At 43.7% G+C, this 17,756-nt stretch overlaps 1 protein-coding gene across 1 annotated transcript; it reads right to left on the bottom strand.

Annotated features, from left to right (window-relative positions):
* Positions 1-9,028: 9,028 nt before the first annotated feature.
* On the bottom strand, positions 9,029-16,148 carry KCNV2 (potassium voltage-gated channel modifier subfamily V member 2). The gene is made up of 2 exons (XM_015280134.3): positions 14,630-16,148; positions 9,029-10,780 (listed from the first exon to the last, which is right to left on the bottom strand). Exons 1-2 carry the CDS (start codon positions 16,061-16,063, stop codon positions 10,502-10,504), a joined length of 1,713 nt encoding a protein of 570 aa, XP_015135620.3. The 5' UTR covers positions 16,064-16,148; the 3' UTR covers positions 9,029-10,501.
* Between the last annotated feature and the right edge of the window lie 1,608 nt (positions 16,149-17,756).

The raw sequence follows: 17,756 nt of genomic DNA, 5'->3' as shown, positions 1-17,756 counted from the left end.
GTCAGGAGGGGACAAGCAAAACTGCTACCTTGGACTTCTGGAGGGCAGAATCTGAACTGTTCAGGATGCTGGTAGACAGGGTCCCTTGGGATTCAGTCCGGTAGGATAAAGGGGTCCAGGAAGGCTGGTCGCTCCTCAGGAAGGAAGTCTTTAAGGCACAGGAACAGGCTGTCTCCCTGTGCTGCAAGATGAGCCAGAGGGGAGGAAGACTGGTATGAATGAACAGGGAACTTTTTCTGAGGCTCCAGGAGAAAAAGAGAGTCTACCTTCTGTGGAAGAAGGGATGGGCAACTTGGGGAGAGTACAAAGAAGTTGTTTGGATATCCAGACAGAAAATTAGAAAGGCAAAAGCCCAGCTTGAATTGAACCAGGCCACTCTAGTAAAAGAGAAAAAAAACTTTTTTACAAATATATTAACAGTAAGAGAAGGACTAAGGAGAAAAAGCCTGTCTTTAAAAGTCAGACCAATTACTCTCAGGGTACTCCATCTCCTGACCTAGACGTCTGGGATGCGGAGCAGAATAAAACCCCCACGATTCAGGTGGAAACAGTTAGAGACCTGCTACTCCATCTGGACTGTCACAAGTCCATGGGGCTGGACGGGATCCACCCCACTGTACTGAGGGAGCTGTCATAGGTGACGGCCAAGCAGTTTTCCACCATCTACCACTATTTCTGGCCAACCAGAGAGGTCCCAGAGGATTGGAGACTTGCCAATATGATTTTGATCTACAAGAAGGGTCGTAAGGAGGATCCAGGGAACAACAGACCCATCAGCCTGACTTCAGTGCCAGGAAAGGTTATGAAGCAGATCATCTTGAGACAGATCACATAGCATGTGCAGGACAGCTGGGAGATCAAGCCCTGACAGCATGGGTCCATGAGTCCTGCTTGACTAAGTGAGGCACCTGGTGGTTGAGAGAAAGGCTGTTGACATACTATACCTAGACTTCAGCAAAGCCTTCGACATTATATCCCACAGCACTCCCCAGGAGAAGCTGGCAGGCCATGTTTTGGACAGGTACACTCTTTGCTGGGTAAAGAACTTGCTGAAGGGCTTGGCCCAGAGTGTGGTAGCAAGTGGAGTTAAATCCAGCTGGTGTTAGGTCACAAGTGGTTTTCTCCAGGAGTCAGTACTGCAGCCTGTCCTGTTCAGTGTCTTTACTGATGATGCCCTGGATAAGGGCACTGAGTATACCCTCACTAAGTCTGCAGATGACTACAAGCTGGGAGGAAGTGTTGATCTGCCTGAGCGTAGGAAGGCTGTACAGACGGTTCTGAACAGGCTGGATAGCTGGGCTGAGGCCAGTGGGATAAAGTTCAACGAGGCCAAGTGCTGGATACTGGACTTTGGCCAAAACAACCCCAGGCAGTGCACCAGGCTTGGGACAGAGTGGCTGGAAGACTGTGTGGAAGAAATGGACCTGAGCATGTTGGTTGACACTCAGCTAAACACGAGCCAGAAGTGTGCCCAGGTGGCCAAGAAGGCCAATGGCATCCTGGCTTGTATCACAAATAGCATTGTCAGTAGGAGCAGGGAAGTGATCATTCTCCTGTACTCAACTCTGGTGAGGCCACACCTCAAGTACTGTGCTCAGTTTTGGGCCCCTCGCCACAAGAAAGACATGGAGGCCCTGGAGCATGTCCACAGAGGGCAGTGAAGCTGTGAAGGGTCTGGAGCACAAGTCTGATGAGCAGCCAAGGGATCTGGGATTGTTCAGTCTGGAGAAGAAGAATGACCTTATCACTCTCTACAACTACCTGAAAGGTAGTTGTGGCAAGGTGGGTTTTGACCTCTTCTCCCACATAAGTAGCAATAGGACTAGGGGGAAAGGCCTCAAATTGCACCTGGGGATGTTCAGGTTGGATATTAGGAAAAAATTATTCTCTGAGAGAGTAGTAGGTGCTGGAATGGGCTGCCCAGGGAGGTGGCGGAGTCACTATCCCTGGAGGTGTTCAAGAAGTGTTTAGATGTTGTACTGAGGGCCATGGTTTAGTGGGGAAATATTGGTGGTAGGTGGACAGTTAGACAAGATGATCTTGGAGGTCTCTTCCAACCTTGGTGACTCTATGGTTCTAAGCCATCTTTGAGAAATGTCTGAATGATTTATCTTCAAAAGAATTGAAAACTGTTGAACATGCAATTTTACATTTCAAATTGCCTGATATTTTGTTAGTCGTGGCCTGGACATGAGAGAATTCTTAGGCTCTGTCCAAGAATATATGCTGCTCACCAGCATCCTTGCAGCTCCAATGATTTTCCTTTAACATGTCTTCATCAATGACAAATGCCAAGCAAGATGTTGTATTTCTTATTTTATACAGCACTGTGCCATAGTTAGAGGGCTTTTACTTTTGCAGATGATAATTCAGCTTCATAGTCTCTGCACGTTAGTCTCTGCTTTGCTGCTCAGGTATGACCAAGTGCACATTGCAACCAGTCCTTAAAATAAACAGTGGTATACAGAACAAATGCATTATACTCCATAACATTGCATCTCTAATTGCCTGACTCCTGCTTTGGATGCACTATGAGTGTTCACCCTTGATCTTGCTTTGTTCTGTAATCTTATGGTACACTAAAGTAGAAAATGTGTGTCTGCTTCAAGACAGTAAGGTGCTGCTCAGACTGCCCTTGCATTGTTACAATACCTAGAATAACTATCTTCCTTCTTCTCCTCCTTTTCTCTCATTCATTTTTAACTGATTTCCCATATAGAGTTTTTTTATTGTTTGGCTGGGGTTTTTTGTTTGTTTGTTTTGTTTTGTTTTGTTTTGTTTCTTTTTTTTTTTTTATGGAAGTGAAGGAAGATAAGCACAGTAACTCTTTCATTAAGCCAAAGTGATTTTCAGATTATTTTCTTAAGGTCAATATTCTTTTGTTTACCTGAGTGCTTTTAAGAACAAAGAGGAGGCTGGGAGCAGAGTCCAAAGGGTATGAATGAAGACTGAAACACTGTATTTTCACAAAGGAAACTGCATTAATACTGGACTAACTACTGTTCTGGTCAAGATTCTGTACGACTGACCACATTTAGAAACCATATCTATACATGGAAGTTCTTTTTCAGACAGTAATGTAAAACGTCTGTGGATAAGGCATATAGTATAGTGAATTTGAACCTTTAGTGGTGAGTTTCACATGATGGGTCTGATCTGTTTTGAAGGTGGATTTTGTGGGAGAATTTGAATACCAAGTGGAGGTGATGGTTTGTATGGAAAGAGAAATACCAGCACACACATGAGCATGTGGCCTCCCTCACCAACAAACCAAAACCAAAAAAAAAAAACCAACAGTCATTTACACATTTCCAGAGGGGGAGAAACTGGGGAAAAGCACCTAGTGCAGAAGGAAAAATGCCAAAGGGATCTATGTTAGAACAGTGGTAGTGCAGTGGTGCTATTACAACTGCACGAGAGCCGGGAAGGCTTGTGACAGACAAAGTGCTTAGAGGTGCTTAGAGGCTGGTGTGTCTTACTTCTTCCCCAGCCCCTCTGGTGTCAGTTCATCTGATAACTGTTACTTTCAGTCCAGCAGTACGCTTGCTGCAACAGAAGCCACAAGGATTTTTCTTTCTCCCTCCACTAGTGGCTCTGGCATTTTCAGGTTATTCACTCACGTGAATCACTTTGCATAGCCATTAGAGATTTGTGTGTGGTGCTGTTGAATTAATTTTTATTAATGATCTGATAACATTTGCTAAACAAATGGAGCATGCTTGAACACCAGAGCATGAGCTAAGTGGCAGAGTTGCACAAGTGGGCAGCAGGAAATCTGGTAACAGCCACGACCAGACCTTCCCTTCAAAAGGGATCACAAAAGGGAAAGGTTAATGTCCTGGGCTGGCTCAGCTTCACAGTCAAAACTGTTCTCCAAATCTGTGTACAGAATGGCACTGGTCTCATCACAACGTGGCAATGAAGCAAAGCACGCATTGTGTTGTATGGGAAATGCCCCCAGAAAATCAGCATTATTTTAAACACACCATGCCCCCTAAAGTGGAATGAAAACTGGTTGAGACCAATTCTTTGATTGTTTATGTTTCATTCTGCCAATAAAATCTTCAGGATTGATCTAAAATCACAGAGGTTGTAAAGAGCACTAAGATCATCAGGTCCAACCACCAACCTATGCCTGTGACCGCTCTATGCCTTGTCCCTCAGTGCCATATTTACATGTTTCTGAACATTTCCATGGACAGTGACTCTACCACCTCCCTGGGCGGCCTGCACCAATGTCTCACCACCCTTCCTGAGAAGAAATTCTTCCTAATACCCAACTTGAACCTGCCCCTGAAGCAACTCGAGGCCGTTCCCTCTCGCCCTATCACTGTTACCTGTGGCTGAAGAGGCTGACCCCCACCTCTCCACAGCCTCTTTCAGGCAGCTGTAGAGAGTGATAAGGTCTCCATTGAGGCTCCTCTTCTCCAGAAATGACCCATTCAGCCTGAATTTAAGGGAACTTTGTGCTCAGTGGCTAATTTTCTGGTGTAAGTGATGATACTTTTGTTTGCTTAAACTGTCTTGGGCATACTGAGTGTTAACCATACATCCCCTAGATCTGCCCAGAATCAGTTCCCTTCCTGCACAGTGACTTTGTGGGAAGCACTTCAAACTTTGGAGTTGTCTGTGAGAAATGAAATTTAGCAAAATGAATCACCAGCAGCTGAGGTGTCATTAGATTGAAGATCCATTTAGCCCCGAGTGGCAATAACACCAGCTTCACAGCGCTATTAAATTACTCCTTTCTTGTAGGCACTCTTGCTGGCAGTGCTTCATGGAGGCCCAGGCTTTCAGCGTGCTCGGTGACTGAAGGTGCCTTAGATGAAGCTCACGCAGCACGCAGTGTACATGCAGGGACCTTGGCAGTCTCGGGCCTGCGGGCGGCAGCAGCGAACAATTTTCCACGCAGGGCCGGCGCCCCCCGGGAGCACCCCTCCCTCGCCCCGTCGCGGCGGAGCAGCCGTCACAGCTCGTGTGCGATGAGGGCCTGCGCCTGAACTCCTAGAGCATGCTGTTTCTCGTTTTTGTTTGTTTGCTTGCTTGCTTGCTTGTATCCTGATGGCTTACCCAAATAAAATATTTGGATGTTAAGAAGTTTGGATGTCAGGCCATTCAGACCCTCAGGAGTTGTCTGGAGAAGCCTGAGCTGATGTGTGAGCAGATCTAGCTCAGTTGGTCACAGAGCTCCTTCTCTTCAGAGTTCAACCTTGCTGTTGCAGGTGGGCTGCTCTATATTTCCACACTCTCTGCCTTTGCCTTCATTTGTTGGCTTTAGTGAGAAAATAAGAAGAGTGTGACTTTCCTACTGAACAAGGCTGCTCTTGTTATGGGTATGGAAAAGTTCCTCTGCACAGTTGGTCTCGGTGACCACCTTCTCTTTGCTGGGCAGTAGCATTTCGGGCAGTGTGTTCTGCCAGAACCAGTGGGTTATATGAACATTTGGTGGCTTGATGAGCAGTTATTAGTGATGGTGAAAGGCTGACTCTCAGGCATGTTAGTAGTTTATCTCGTTCTTAATTGGGGAAAATGGTTGGCTTGTAAATAGATCAGATTGGGTTCAGAAGTTAGAACGGCAATGCAGACTCATTTGACAGAGTTGAAGTGAGCTCTGACCAGTTTTATTTTGAAAACTTTCATAATCTCTATCTCGGAAAATAGCTGGAGAACACTTCAATTTTTCTCAGCATATTTCCATTGAATTACCTATGTACATAAAAAGCTAACACCTCTGACCTTTCCATTTTTAAATCCAAGATAAAGAGCTGGATTACAGTCAAATGCCTTGTAATTTCTCTACTACTGAATAAAGAAGTTAGTAGAAGTTTTGTCAATAGCAGGTAAACATGAATCAAGTACTTTTACACAACATAAAAATGGAACACTCTAAATAGCGAAAGCCACCTTTTTAGCAAGTAGATTCCTTTTCTCCCTCCGCAGTTTCTTGATGGTCATTATTTTTCTCCAGAAACTTTAATGTATACCTAGTTTATAATCATTAAAATTATATGTATTTATAGACTGAATATTACCATTTGCCTTAGAAGCCTGGGAATGGCACCAGATGCATATTAATCTATGGCTGTACACCAGCTACCCCTTTAATTGCTATCTTTGTGAATGAGAAAAGCAAACAGCTGCTGATTTGCATTTTAAAAGTGATGTTCTTCTGAGACATGGATTTGTGCAAAATCGTATTCTAATTGGGATTCTTTTCACTGTCTCATGTAGGGACAGTCTCATTTCCAGCATCCCTGCCTGCTAAGGTGTTTGTTTGTTCGTTTCTCTCTCTCTTTTTTTTTTTATTTGTTTTGTTTTACTACAGTCATTTGAAGGCCTAAAATGAGTAGAACAAGAAACACTGAGCTTGAAAATGAAGTCAGGCCATCCAGATAAAGGGTCTGTTTCTTTGTGTGCCAGGGACAACGTTTGCTAAGAATGAGGTGAAATATAATCACAGAACATATTTTCCCTCTCCCTCTAGGACTCATTAATATCTGTAATTACTTAAAATGAAAGACATGAACACGGCCGCTTTCTAAGATTTCTACTTTCTTGGTGGTTTGAGAAAAACCTCCACCCTGCTTCACGAAAACCTTAGTTATACCAAATTAACATTGCATAAAACACGCCGTATTTATATATCTTTAATGGTATTGCCCATCCTTGTTGTGTCTAAGCATATTTTCCCTTGAAGTGGTTATTCTGAAATCTTTGGATGGCATTTACGCAATCAAATTATCAAAGCTATCTTGTGTTACTTTTGAATATCATCATGTAGCACTTGGCAGTTCCATTTCGCAATAATCTGGGGATGCTTTTGATGCCACTTAAAGTCTTATTGGATGTGGAAGAGTAAATTAGGGTCCTTCTCAGAGGGAACTGTTGTGACAGCAGCAACAACACCATAACCACAACAGCAAAAATACAGCGCCCAGTTTCAAAATCAGCTGATAAAGGTACACACAGCCCACTGTGGGTGGTCAGGAGTTTGCTCTGTGTGAGGATGAACTCCTTCCTTCCTCTGAGCTGCTTGGAGCATTTAAGCCAATTTGTATGATAAGAGCCTCAGGCAAGAGTTGGGCAGGTGGGAGAACCATACCATTCTTCTACAGAAATTGCTGGTACTGACACAGCTTGGGCATTCAGAGTAGGTTGCCACTGGGGGACCTCTGTTTTAGGTATAATCTATTGGAATTCACAGACTTAAACTCATCACCCCTGCAGCAAAATGAGGCAAGCCACAAGGCAGAAAGATGCAGGGGGTAGTCTGGAAAATGAAACAATGAGTTGTTAAAGAAAACCCAAAACTCTAGCTTCTGGTTTGCTGGAAAATGCCTTACTCCACCAAGAACCTTCTTCCCTGCTGCACACAACAGGGCAAGCATCAGATTATTACAAAACCAGTCAAAATTTTAACCCTCCCCTAGATAGTCACATTTGTGTTTTCAGTGAGTTGACAGAGGAATCACAAAGGCACCAAAGCTGCCATCAGCAAGATGGGATTGGGTTTTGGAGGGAGGAGTGAATAAGTGTACTGGGGAAGAAGAGCGTGCTATGGGTGTTACTGGAGTAGGGTAACTTTAGTATTGAGAGTAGTTAGTTGAGATTTGGCAGTATTGTCTTCTGAAGGATAAGAAATTAGTCTCCTCCATGTCTGAAAACATTTTGGTCAGTAACCATTGTCCCACAGAGCATTGTGTTGTGAGTCCTGCCTTCATGTAGCTACAGTATGTGGGGACTGACTGGCTCTTGAGGCCCAACAGCCTGTATCCTTCATCCAAAGGTTCCTTCTGTCAGTGAAGAGTGAGTGAGTGGGAATATTCTGCTGCCTAGTCAGTGCTTTCATGGGCCTTTTTTGAGTCAGAGCCTGTGACACTTGCCTTTCTGCTTGCTGTGTGCGGCAAACGCTAACCTTAAGCTGTACAGACTTTCCTTCTCTGTCAGTAGTGGGTCACTGTTTGCTCAATACACAGTGGAACAGATTCAGCTGAAGAGGTGGGAAAGACCGTCCAAGCTGTATTTGAACAGTTAGAGCAGCAGTATAGGACATGCATGTAAAAATATTGCTGAACTGGCAAGAAAGCACTTATTGAGGACATTCAGTTGTAACTCTTGTTTAAAAGAGAAAACTGTCCCTTTTCTCCTGCTCATGTTTTGTGTGGAAAGTCTATTGCAGTACTTGTCTACCTGAATGTGTCCTGCATGTGAGGCAAATGAGTGGAAAATGGGGCTGACAGTCCATCTGGGGTCTGAGGCCGTAAGGAAGACCAACCTCAGCAGAGGAGGTGCTCATGTTCTGGATTTCTCTATGTGGCAAGAAGCTGCTGAGCTGCATGCATGAACTTCTTATCTGTGTGGTACATGCAAGCATCACCTTCTTCAGCCAGAGAAATTAGGATGTTCCAGATCTTGGAATGTCACATGGTCACCAACATGTAAATCTTTTAATGGATCTAACTGAATGGATGCAACCTAATGGACCAAGCTGCACATTGTGAATGAAGCACAGTTATTCTTTCTTTTTTTTTACCTGCCACCACCTCACTGAACTACACTGGGGGTCTGAGAGAGTGTCATTTCCTTTGGTTTCAGGATGCTCCTGGTTCTGGTGTTGCTTGCAGAAGGATGATGTAAATTCATGGCACCTTAGAGCCAAAAAGTAAATCAGCTTCTTCTTCTCAGTGAGTGCTGGGATTGTGTCTGCTGCATTGTGTGCAGTCCACAACAGCAAACATCTATTGCATTCAACCCATGGGGCTCAGCTGTGCCTTAAAGTCATGGTTTAGTTTTCAACAGCTGATCAGTGCTCTGTGTACTGACTGCCATTCCTACAGAACGAAATGACAGATGGGCTTATGATTCCTTTGTCTGGAGATAAAGAATGAGAAGAGCAACTTGGTTACTAATTACCTTCTCATCACTGAAAGGAGGAATGGCCCTGTGCTTGACACATTGTGCATGGACATGGCAAAATTAATGAACTTCTTTACCCTCAGCTATCCCAGGAGTGAGCTTTAAACGTCATTGTCTCCAGCATGGCTGAGCTTTGAATGTGGCCATTTGCATTCAGCAGGGCAGCACAGGGACAATGCGGGTGTTAAGAAATACTAAAATGCACCTCTGCTGTCAGGCTGTTTCACAGCAAGAGTGCTGTGCTGCTGAGCAGCAGTCATTTCCATCGCTTCTTTTTATTACTGTGTTTTACTCTATGCGGATCTGAGCATCAATTAAATAACTTTCAGATATATTGTTCAGATTCCTGATTTTTAACAGCTAGGGCTTCTCTTATGTAGAAAGAATATTCCTGATATGCAGCCACCTAATGCATGAAATGCTGATCCTGTTCAGTATTCTTCTTGTTGCTATTTGTTATTTAGTTCTAGGGATGAGATTCTGACATGTCCAGCCATGTGAGAAGGCTCGGTACTCACAGGAAATACAGAGCCCCTGTAGATGAACCAAGGTGTCAGATGTGTGTCTTTATAGTGGCTGTGTGCACCTTGTCTTTAAATGGTATTTAAATTTGGCTGATAAGTGCTGATAAGATCCTTTACATGAAAAGTCTTTATGAGATATTATCTATTACACATTTCATTTGAGGGTTTTTACAGAATGTTTCTCTATCATTTATGTCCCCTGACAGGCTATTATTATTTTAACAATTCAATAAACAGATACACTAGATGCTGTAGAATAAAGTAGTTTATCACTTAATCCTACACCTAGAGAAGCTTTTGGTTTGGAAGTGTCTGCAAAACTGATGACATTTATCAGCTCATACTCCAGATATCCCCACAAATTCTTGACATAATGGAAGATGATTACAGAGGTGGTAGAGGGGGAAATAGTAAAACCAGCGTGTTGCTCACCTAGGTGTGAAAATAGGAGTCACTTGCAGTGCTACATTTGGAAAATACAATTGGGACACTGAAACATAACTATCAGTGCAAGTGGAAACTGAAAGCTTGAGTACAGATGCTGATAATATTCAAGAAAGCATCCTAGGCTGTTTTCCTTATTTCAAAAGCTGAGGCAAAACTGATTTCATCAATGCAGTCAATGTAGTGAGTATCCTATAAGAAGTTTAATTTTTAAGACTGCCCTGGCAGCAGAGAAGTGGCCAACCCTTAATAACAACATTGGTTTCTTTTCCCTTTGGTTTGGTTTGTTTTCAGCAAGGGTCTGGCCAGTCGCAGGGGTCACATCTTCTTGTGGGTCTAATTCAGAGTTTCTGGGCACTATGTCTGAAGAACATCATTTAGATGTCTCATGAGCACATGAGCTCATGAACCTAATATTGCCAATAAAAAAATATATATATGTCGTCGTAATCTGAGCTTTTTTCTTTCTTTCTTTCAAAAACAGCTTCCTTGCAGGCGTATTTCACTGCCTACTTTTTGTTACTTTCAGCCTTTTCAGATCTTCTCTAGTTAGCTTTGCTGACTCACTTTTTTTCATCCAGCTTCCCTGTTTTAACCTCACACCCAAAGTTCTGCTCCTATCCATGCTGTGGCAAGGAGCGAGCTCCACCTTCTCCACAGCATTCAGAGATTTTCTTCATGGCTCTCCGCGTGAAGTCGACCTTCCCCCTCTCTTTCTTGAGAGCAGTGTACTCGTAGGCTTTCAGCTTGCTGTAATAGTCTGAGAACTTGTTGTAGAGGATGGAGATGGGCATGCCGTTTAGGATTATCCCAAAAGCAATGCACAGGAACGCAAACAGGCGGCCAAGGTGAGTTTCTGGACACATGTCTCCGTATCCCACAGTGGAGATGCTGACCTACGGGCAAACCAGCATTCAGCTTATTAGCAGGGAGGAGGCATACAGGCACTTATCTCCTCAGCATTTCTCTAGCTATGCGTAGCGAGCAGGGGCAATTCTGAAGTTGATGAGAACAGATGTCCTCTATGCCTAAATCTGGCATGTTTATAGAAACCAGTATTTTGGGACTAACTGCGTAGCTTTTATTTTGAGTATTAATTTTGATTATCATATATATACATGTATTATGTACAATGAAAAACACGTGAAAAGCTATTTGTGAGATGTATTTCTGTAATGTTAGCACTACTGGAAGAAGTGACCCAGGAGAATGAAGCGTATATGTATAATGATACAGTTGACTGAATCTTTGGATGATACAGATATGAGGAGCTGTGGAAAAAAGTAAAGATCTTATTCAGTTGCCTAGAAGGCAGTGCACGCTTACAATATGTATATATTTATATAATATATTTTAATATACATTATAAATTGTTTAATCTGCATCATCCTCTTTATGTCAGAGGTTAAACAAGTGTAGTCTATGCGTACCTTCAGTAGGGAATGTCCCTGTTTGTTTCAGCTGACGGGTATACAAAAAGCTTCTCCCGAATTCACCCCTTTGAAGAAGTTTTGGGAGCTGTTGATTATTTATTTATTTATTTATTGGAGAGTGGTGGCATTTAATATATCTGCTTTATGCGAGTCTACGAATTTTCCTTTCACGTACACTTCATAGAGGTTTTTTGTATTTTTTTCTAAGCCTTCAAGATTTTCTCTTTTTAGATTACATACGTATGAAGAAGCTTTGATATGTATGGGCCCAGTACTGTATCAAGTACTGAAGTAAAATTTGTAAACTCTGTAAAATTTTCTGTTCAGAATTCCTGGACGTTTGTTTGCAAGGACGTTACATAAAGAAAGATGTACTATGAAGCAGCCAATATGAAATAACTCCTAAGTTTTATTCTTCCACTCTAAACATCTTGAATTTTTATAGTGTTTACATTTAGTAAAAATAACTTGTTTTTCTTTGTCAGGTAAAACTTGCAGGCTTCTGCAATGTGGCACTTCCTTGTATTATTCCTATTCAAGAGGTGTTTTTCAGCCAATGAGCTTTATTTAATCTTCTTCACAGTATCTAAAGAGAATGTATGTATCTGCAAAATAGTAATATAAAACTTCTGTAGAAATATACCTCTGGAAATAGGACTTTCACTATAATGCCCTTGTGGCTTTAACTCTGAATATGAGTCTTTAGAAGATCATGGAGTGCAGCCTTCCATCTTCTAACATGCTAAATAAAATGTTATTTCAAATGAAGTAAGCATTAGGGTACATGAGACAGCACTGGATAAGCGTATTTGTAGGATGCACCTTGTGCTTCCTGCAGAATAAAAAGGATTAGTCATTTGGTTTAATGGAAATTAAGTCACTGGATTTGAATGATAATACAGGATAAATATCTCCAAAAATAAATACTGAGATGAAGGCAAGATGTTTATCTCTAGCAGCCAGGACAAAACCATTATCCCGTGATAAGGTTCTGTTCCACTGGCACAGTCTTCTAATCGCTGTGACAGTCTGGGAGAAATACTTGTTTTCTCCTGTGGATCAGACTGCAGACACTTGGATTTTGATGAAATTTAAGTGGTCTGGATACCTCAGCTTTTACTCTTAGTGAATGAATGGGCTCTAAAAAAAAGTTTTATGCCGTAGAATTTAAATGTGCAAACTACAGCATCTCTTTTGGAGGCACTTGCTTTGCTAAGTAGGAACTTCTTAAGTAGTCATTGTTGTATGGGTTTCAGAGCAGTACCTAAATAATCATTGTGCTACCAGCTTGCAGATATGATCTCTAATGCTTTTTGCATGTATTCTGCATGTTCAGAAAATCACTGCAAACTTATGGGAAACTTCCATATTTCATCAGCCACTGTTAAAACAGAACTGTTGGCCACAATCTCCCCAGATGCTACCTAGGAAAAATGTTCTCAGATAGGTTGGTTTTGCTGTCCTGTGTGCCCTGTGCTGAGCTGATCATCCAGGATGAGGAGGTCTCCTGACTCCTTTCAAGTTCTTTTGCCTGGGCTTCCTTCTCTGGGAAGCAATGGGGCTGAATTCAGCTCCACAGCCGAGGCCAGGGGTGCCCCAGAGCCGTGCCATAAATGTGGATTATGCAGGCCAGGATCAGTTGCCATGAGATGAAATGTAGAAACTGCAGATGGCAACGGACTAAAACAAGCCATAGAGCAATGGGAAGCCAAGACGCACCCAGCTCCCCTCTGACTTGATTCAGGCTGCTGTAGACATGCACAGCTGCTATGGCGTAACAGAGCTGTTGTTTTCCTCTTTTTTTTTTTTTTTTTTTGACACTACTGTGTCAAAATTTTTTCCCCTCTCCTCAGCACCCAGGATAAAACCAGCCCACTTTCCCTGCCAAAATATTGCTGTAAAGATAATTGAGAAACTGCCATATCTGAGCATGAAGATTGTCTGCTAAGCATTTACTCACAGCCTGTGGCTCCCTCTCTCAGCCTTCCTTGTTTGTTAGTCCTGATAAACCCACAGTTGTTTCTTTTGTATTTGCAGCTCATCTTGAAGAATATAACTATCATTTTAATTTTTCAGTACTCTGAGAAAATAGGGTTAAACTGTTGTAAGTAAATGCATGGCCATCCTTGATGGCAAGCACTTCTGAAGTGAGTTTGGGAAGCTGAATCATTCTGCCATAGTCAGGAAGCATTTAAGCAAGGGAGAGGGCATTAAGCTCTCACAGTTCTGTGTTCCTGGCTATAACTTCATGTGAACTTACCAGCCTGGAAAACATTGCCTTAAAAACATCTCTCCACATAACACAGTGTATTACAGGTCAGTGATAGTTCAGACCTCAAGGTGATGTGCTCAGATGCGCATCACCCCAGTGGCAGACTCTAAAAATGAGGTCATTCTGCCTTTCTTTCTGAGGCTTCTCAGCAGAAGCCACCCCATTTGTTTTGGGAGGGACTAAAAACACACTCTTTCCGGCAGAGGCTGCAAAAAATATCCAAGGTGACATTAACCAGGCATTAACCAGTCCTCACTACTGACTGATGTGGGATGCAGATAGATGATCTGGATGTAGAGGGCAATTTATCTCAGTTCCCTGAGACATTCTGCTTATTTTGTATTTATTTCTCTGGCACACATTAAATAACCACCAGTGTGTCTACATGTACAAACGTATCATGAAAATGGCACTTAAGGAGAAGAATGCAACAACTGCTCTCTGGTCCTAATGAATTTTAATGGCCAGACTTCTGGGATGGTTTGAACTTTTCAAGTGTGACTGTCCATAGTATCGTGAAAAACAAAAAACATGTCTTACCTGCTTGCATGGTGGATCACAGTATGTCTTCAAAAACAGCAAGAATGGAAGTCTCATGTCAACCTGCAATCAGCTAGACTGATATACACTGTTTGATTTGTTTGTTTTGGTAAAACTGACAACAGAATTTAGAGGAAAAATGCTTTTCTTTGTCATTTTGTCCACTTCTTTAAAAGGCAAGTACTGCCTGCATTTGGTCAGATGGGAATGTCAATGCCAACAGCCTGATTAAGTCTTGATTAAAGCTTACAACAGAGGTGAATGAGTGCATGCATGTGTGTGCGTGAGTGAGTACATATGTCCTGTAAGCCTAGAATTCAGAGCAGATGTTCACTGATCTGGGTCTTCTGTTTTAAAGACTGTCAACATCTCTATCATGGGAGGGGAGGGGAGGGAAAAGGAGGGGAGGGGAGGAGGGTGGTAGGGAGGAGGGAGGAGAGGGAAGAGAAAGAAAGGGGAAGATCTCTGGCTACCCAGCAGGGTGATTTGAGTTTACTTACGGCAGCCCACCACCAAGCATGGGGGATGCTGGTGAAGTTGGTACTGGAGACATCATGCTCCACTGTGTAGACCATGGCAGAGAAGGCGAAGATGCCCATGGCAATAAACAGCAAAAGGCAGCCCACCTGCTGGTAGCACTGGCGCAAGGTAAAGCCAAAGGCACGCAGCCCTGTGGAGTGGCGGGCCAGCTTGAGGATGCGAAAGATGCGCATGAGACGCATGATGCGAAGCACTTGTCCCACTTTGCCCACCCGTCCCACCTTCTCGATATCGTACTCATGTTGAGATCCCCGACCTCGGGGCTGGTCGTCATCAGTGAAGCATTCGAGCAGCAGCTGTAGGTAGAGGGGCAGGATGGCAATGAGGTCTACAGCATTGAGGGCGCTGCTGGCAAAACGACGCAGATCTGGGGTGGAGACCAACCGCAGCAAGTACTCCAGCGTGAAGAACACAATGCACAGGGTCTCAATGTGCTCCAGGACAGGCCGACTCTCTCCACTCTTCCTGTCTACCTGCTGCATCTCCTCCACCGTATTGAGTGCCAGAGCCACCACAGAGATGAGCACAAAGAAGCTGGAGGCCACTGCCATCACCTTGGCAGTGACAGAGGAGAAGGGCTTCTCCATGAGGTTCCAGAGGCGCCAGCGCTGGGGCCCATAGTAGCGCATGTGGTGGAAGAGCTGCTCATTCTCCTGAGCTTCTGCCTGGGAGCGCAGCTCACGCTGGACCTTCAGCTGCTCGCTCAGCTCATCGCGACGCTCCTCAAAGCAGATGCGGCAGCAGCGGGGTGTGTATTTGAGCCGCACGCCCCAGTAGCTCAGCTCCTCCAAGAAGCTGCGTGGGCACAGCTCATCCCGCACACGGAGCACCCCTGAGGCATAAAAGTTGTACACCAGCTGAAAGACAGCCGGGTCACGGTCGAAGAAATACTCGTCCACCTGGGCAGCATAGTCATCACACAGGCCCAGCTGGCAGCGACGGTCAGTGGAAGTGGCCAGGCGGCCCAGGCGGGTCTTGGGATAGGTGGCCACTGCCTGGTAGGTGAGACGGTAGCTTTGGCCGCCAACATTAATGTTCAGCACAGATGGAGTGGAAGGTCTGGCTGGGGCCCCAGAGGAAAAGGCGGGGGAGAAAGGAATGGATGATGAGAGCTTGTTTTCTCCCTCAAATCGGTCCCCTGTTGGCCATTTTCCTTGGTCTTTTTCTTCCTCTTCCTCATCTTCATCATCCACGTAATAGTTGTAGTTTCCCTCTGGTCCAAGGAGCAGCAGGGGCTGAGAGCTCAGTGGAGCAGTACCAGAAAAATCGCTCTGCTTGTTTAAACACACACCTTCATTATCCTTCCCCATGTTGGGCTGTGTGATGATACTTGGTACTTCTCTTCCTTTATGTTTAAGGAAAGGAAATTGTCTCCTCATGTTAAGCTGCAACATACTATTTCACCTTGCTTTTCTCCCTTATTTTCATCCACGTGGTTGAGAAATTAGCATCAGTCCTTTCTGGCACTAGTAGGACAGAGAGTACTGCACTCTTCTCTCTTTGCTGGTATCAAGAACAGCAGCAGTTCTGCATTTTTCCTCTTGCCAGTTGCCACTCCAGTTGCTATGAAAGCTGAGTGTGGGATATAGACACATGAAGACTGCTGTTGACCGTTTTAATCTTGCTGACAGGGAAGATTTGAGTGCTTAGAGAAGGGGATTTAAGGGCTATTATCCTGTTTCAGCCTCATCTCCCTCAGGCTGTGACGTGAATGATTATGGATCCATAAACCTATGAAAAATCAGTATGGTGAAAAAAAATCCTAAAATTCTATTGATAATAAAAAAAACATACATTTCCCTAATTCAAGATTATAGGGATTAAAAATAATCTGAAAATGAAAATATCTGAGGAACAGAGGGAAGAGAGGGAGGGAAAACTACTCCTTTCATTCATCTACATGAATATATGGGGGTCTTAGTTCTCCTTAATGAAAATCATGAATAATTGAAACGCAGATATGGAGTGGGAATTCATTATCATAGATCTTAAAATGCTTTCCAAAGGTAAGAAAATAAATATAAACCCTTCTCATTCTTGGTTAGCATGTCTGCAGTCTACCTGGTTGTGAGCTGAGGAAAGCTGCATCTGCCTGAGCCTTGGGCTGTGCCCTGGGACTGTGTCCCATGTTCTTATGGACACAGCTTAAGTGAAGGAGGGCATGTGAATGAGTTTCTAGCACACTGCTTTGCTTTAAACTCTTCTGGAGATGATGCAAAACAGAGCAGGGTGTAAAGCCATTCTCCTTCTTGCAGGGCATATTTGTTAGTGGAAAGCCTACATGAAGTACCTAGTAGGGCAGCAGTGATGCTTTGCTTTCTCTTTTTTTTTTTTTTTTTTTTTGGTGGAAGCTTCAACCTCAGCCCTGGTGGAACTGACTCAAACACCTCCAGTAACAACGAGCATCCTGAAAGCCAGGTTGCTTCCCATGATGCTTTAAGCAATTTGTCTGAGCTAGTGCTCCTCTAAAGCAGAGGATACACAGGGTAAATTTGTGTTCTAGCCCCTGAGGTACATTGTCCTAATACCAGTTTCTTACTCTCTGTGTATTCTGCTCTGATGCAGAACAGGAGAAGGCACTACAAAACTGCTAGATTTGGCAGCACCCTCACTGGTACAGAAGGCTGCAGTGAATGCCTGGAGCACCTGAAAGCCCAGTTTTGTTTTTACTGCTTCTAACTCAGGAGGAATTCTTGCTGAATCTTAAACTATCGTGTTAACCATCCCAGCAATCCTGCAACAGCAGCTTTCTTAAAACATTGGCACAAGTTGAAAACTACCCTGAAGCACTGAGAATGAAGGGAGGTATCCTGGTTTCAGCCCTTGTTCTTCAAACATACATGCCTTTTCCCAAGTATCTCAATGCAAAAGCAGTCCCTACAATGCAGAAGTGTCTCAGTCTCATAGAGTGGCAACCAAGTTTCTGTTACATATTTTCTTTCATCTTTGGCCATGTTACCTTTGTATTCCTTTCTACCCAGTGTCACAGCTTCACCACACCTGGCTTCCCTGTCAGTGAGGGGCCTACCAGCAGCTAATTCAAGCTGGGTTTCCCATGCTGATGAGTGCTTGTCAAAAAGGCAGGCA

Source organism: Gallus gallus, chromosome Z (genome assembly GCF_016699485.2).
Source record: "Gallus gallus isolate bGalGal1 chromosome Z, bGalGal1.mat.broiler.GRCg7b, whole genome shotgun sequence".
NCBI lineage: Eukaryota > Metazoa > Chordata > Aves > Galliformes > Phasianidae > Gallus > Gallus gallus.
This window is presented reverse-complemented; position numbering and strand designations above follow the sequence as displayed.

Excerpts from the sequence above, each read along its gene's own strand:
- KCNV2 (XM_015280134.3), bottom strand. The coding sequence starts at position 16,063 with ATGTTGCAGCTTAACATGAGGAGACAATTTCCTTTCCTTAAACATAAA. Across the intron at positions 10,781-14,629 it reads ATGCTTGGTGGTGGGCTGCC|GTCAGCATCTCCACTGTGGG; the intron begins GTAAGTAAACTC and ends GTTTGCCCGTAG.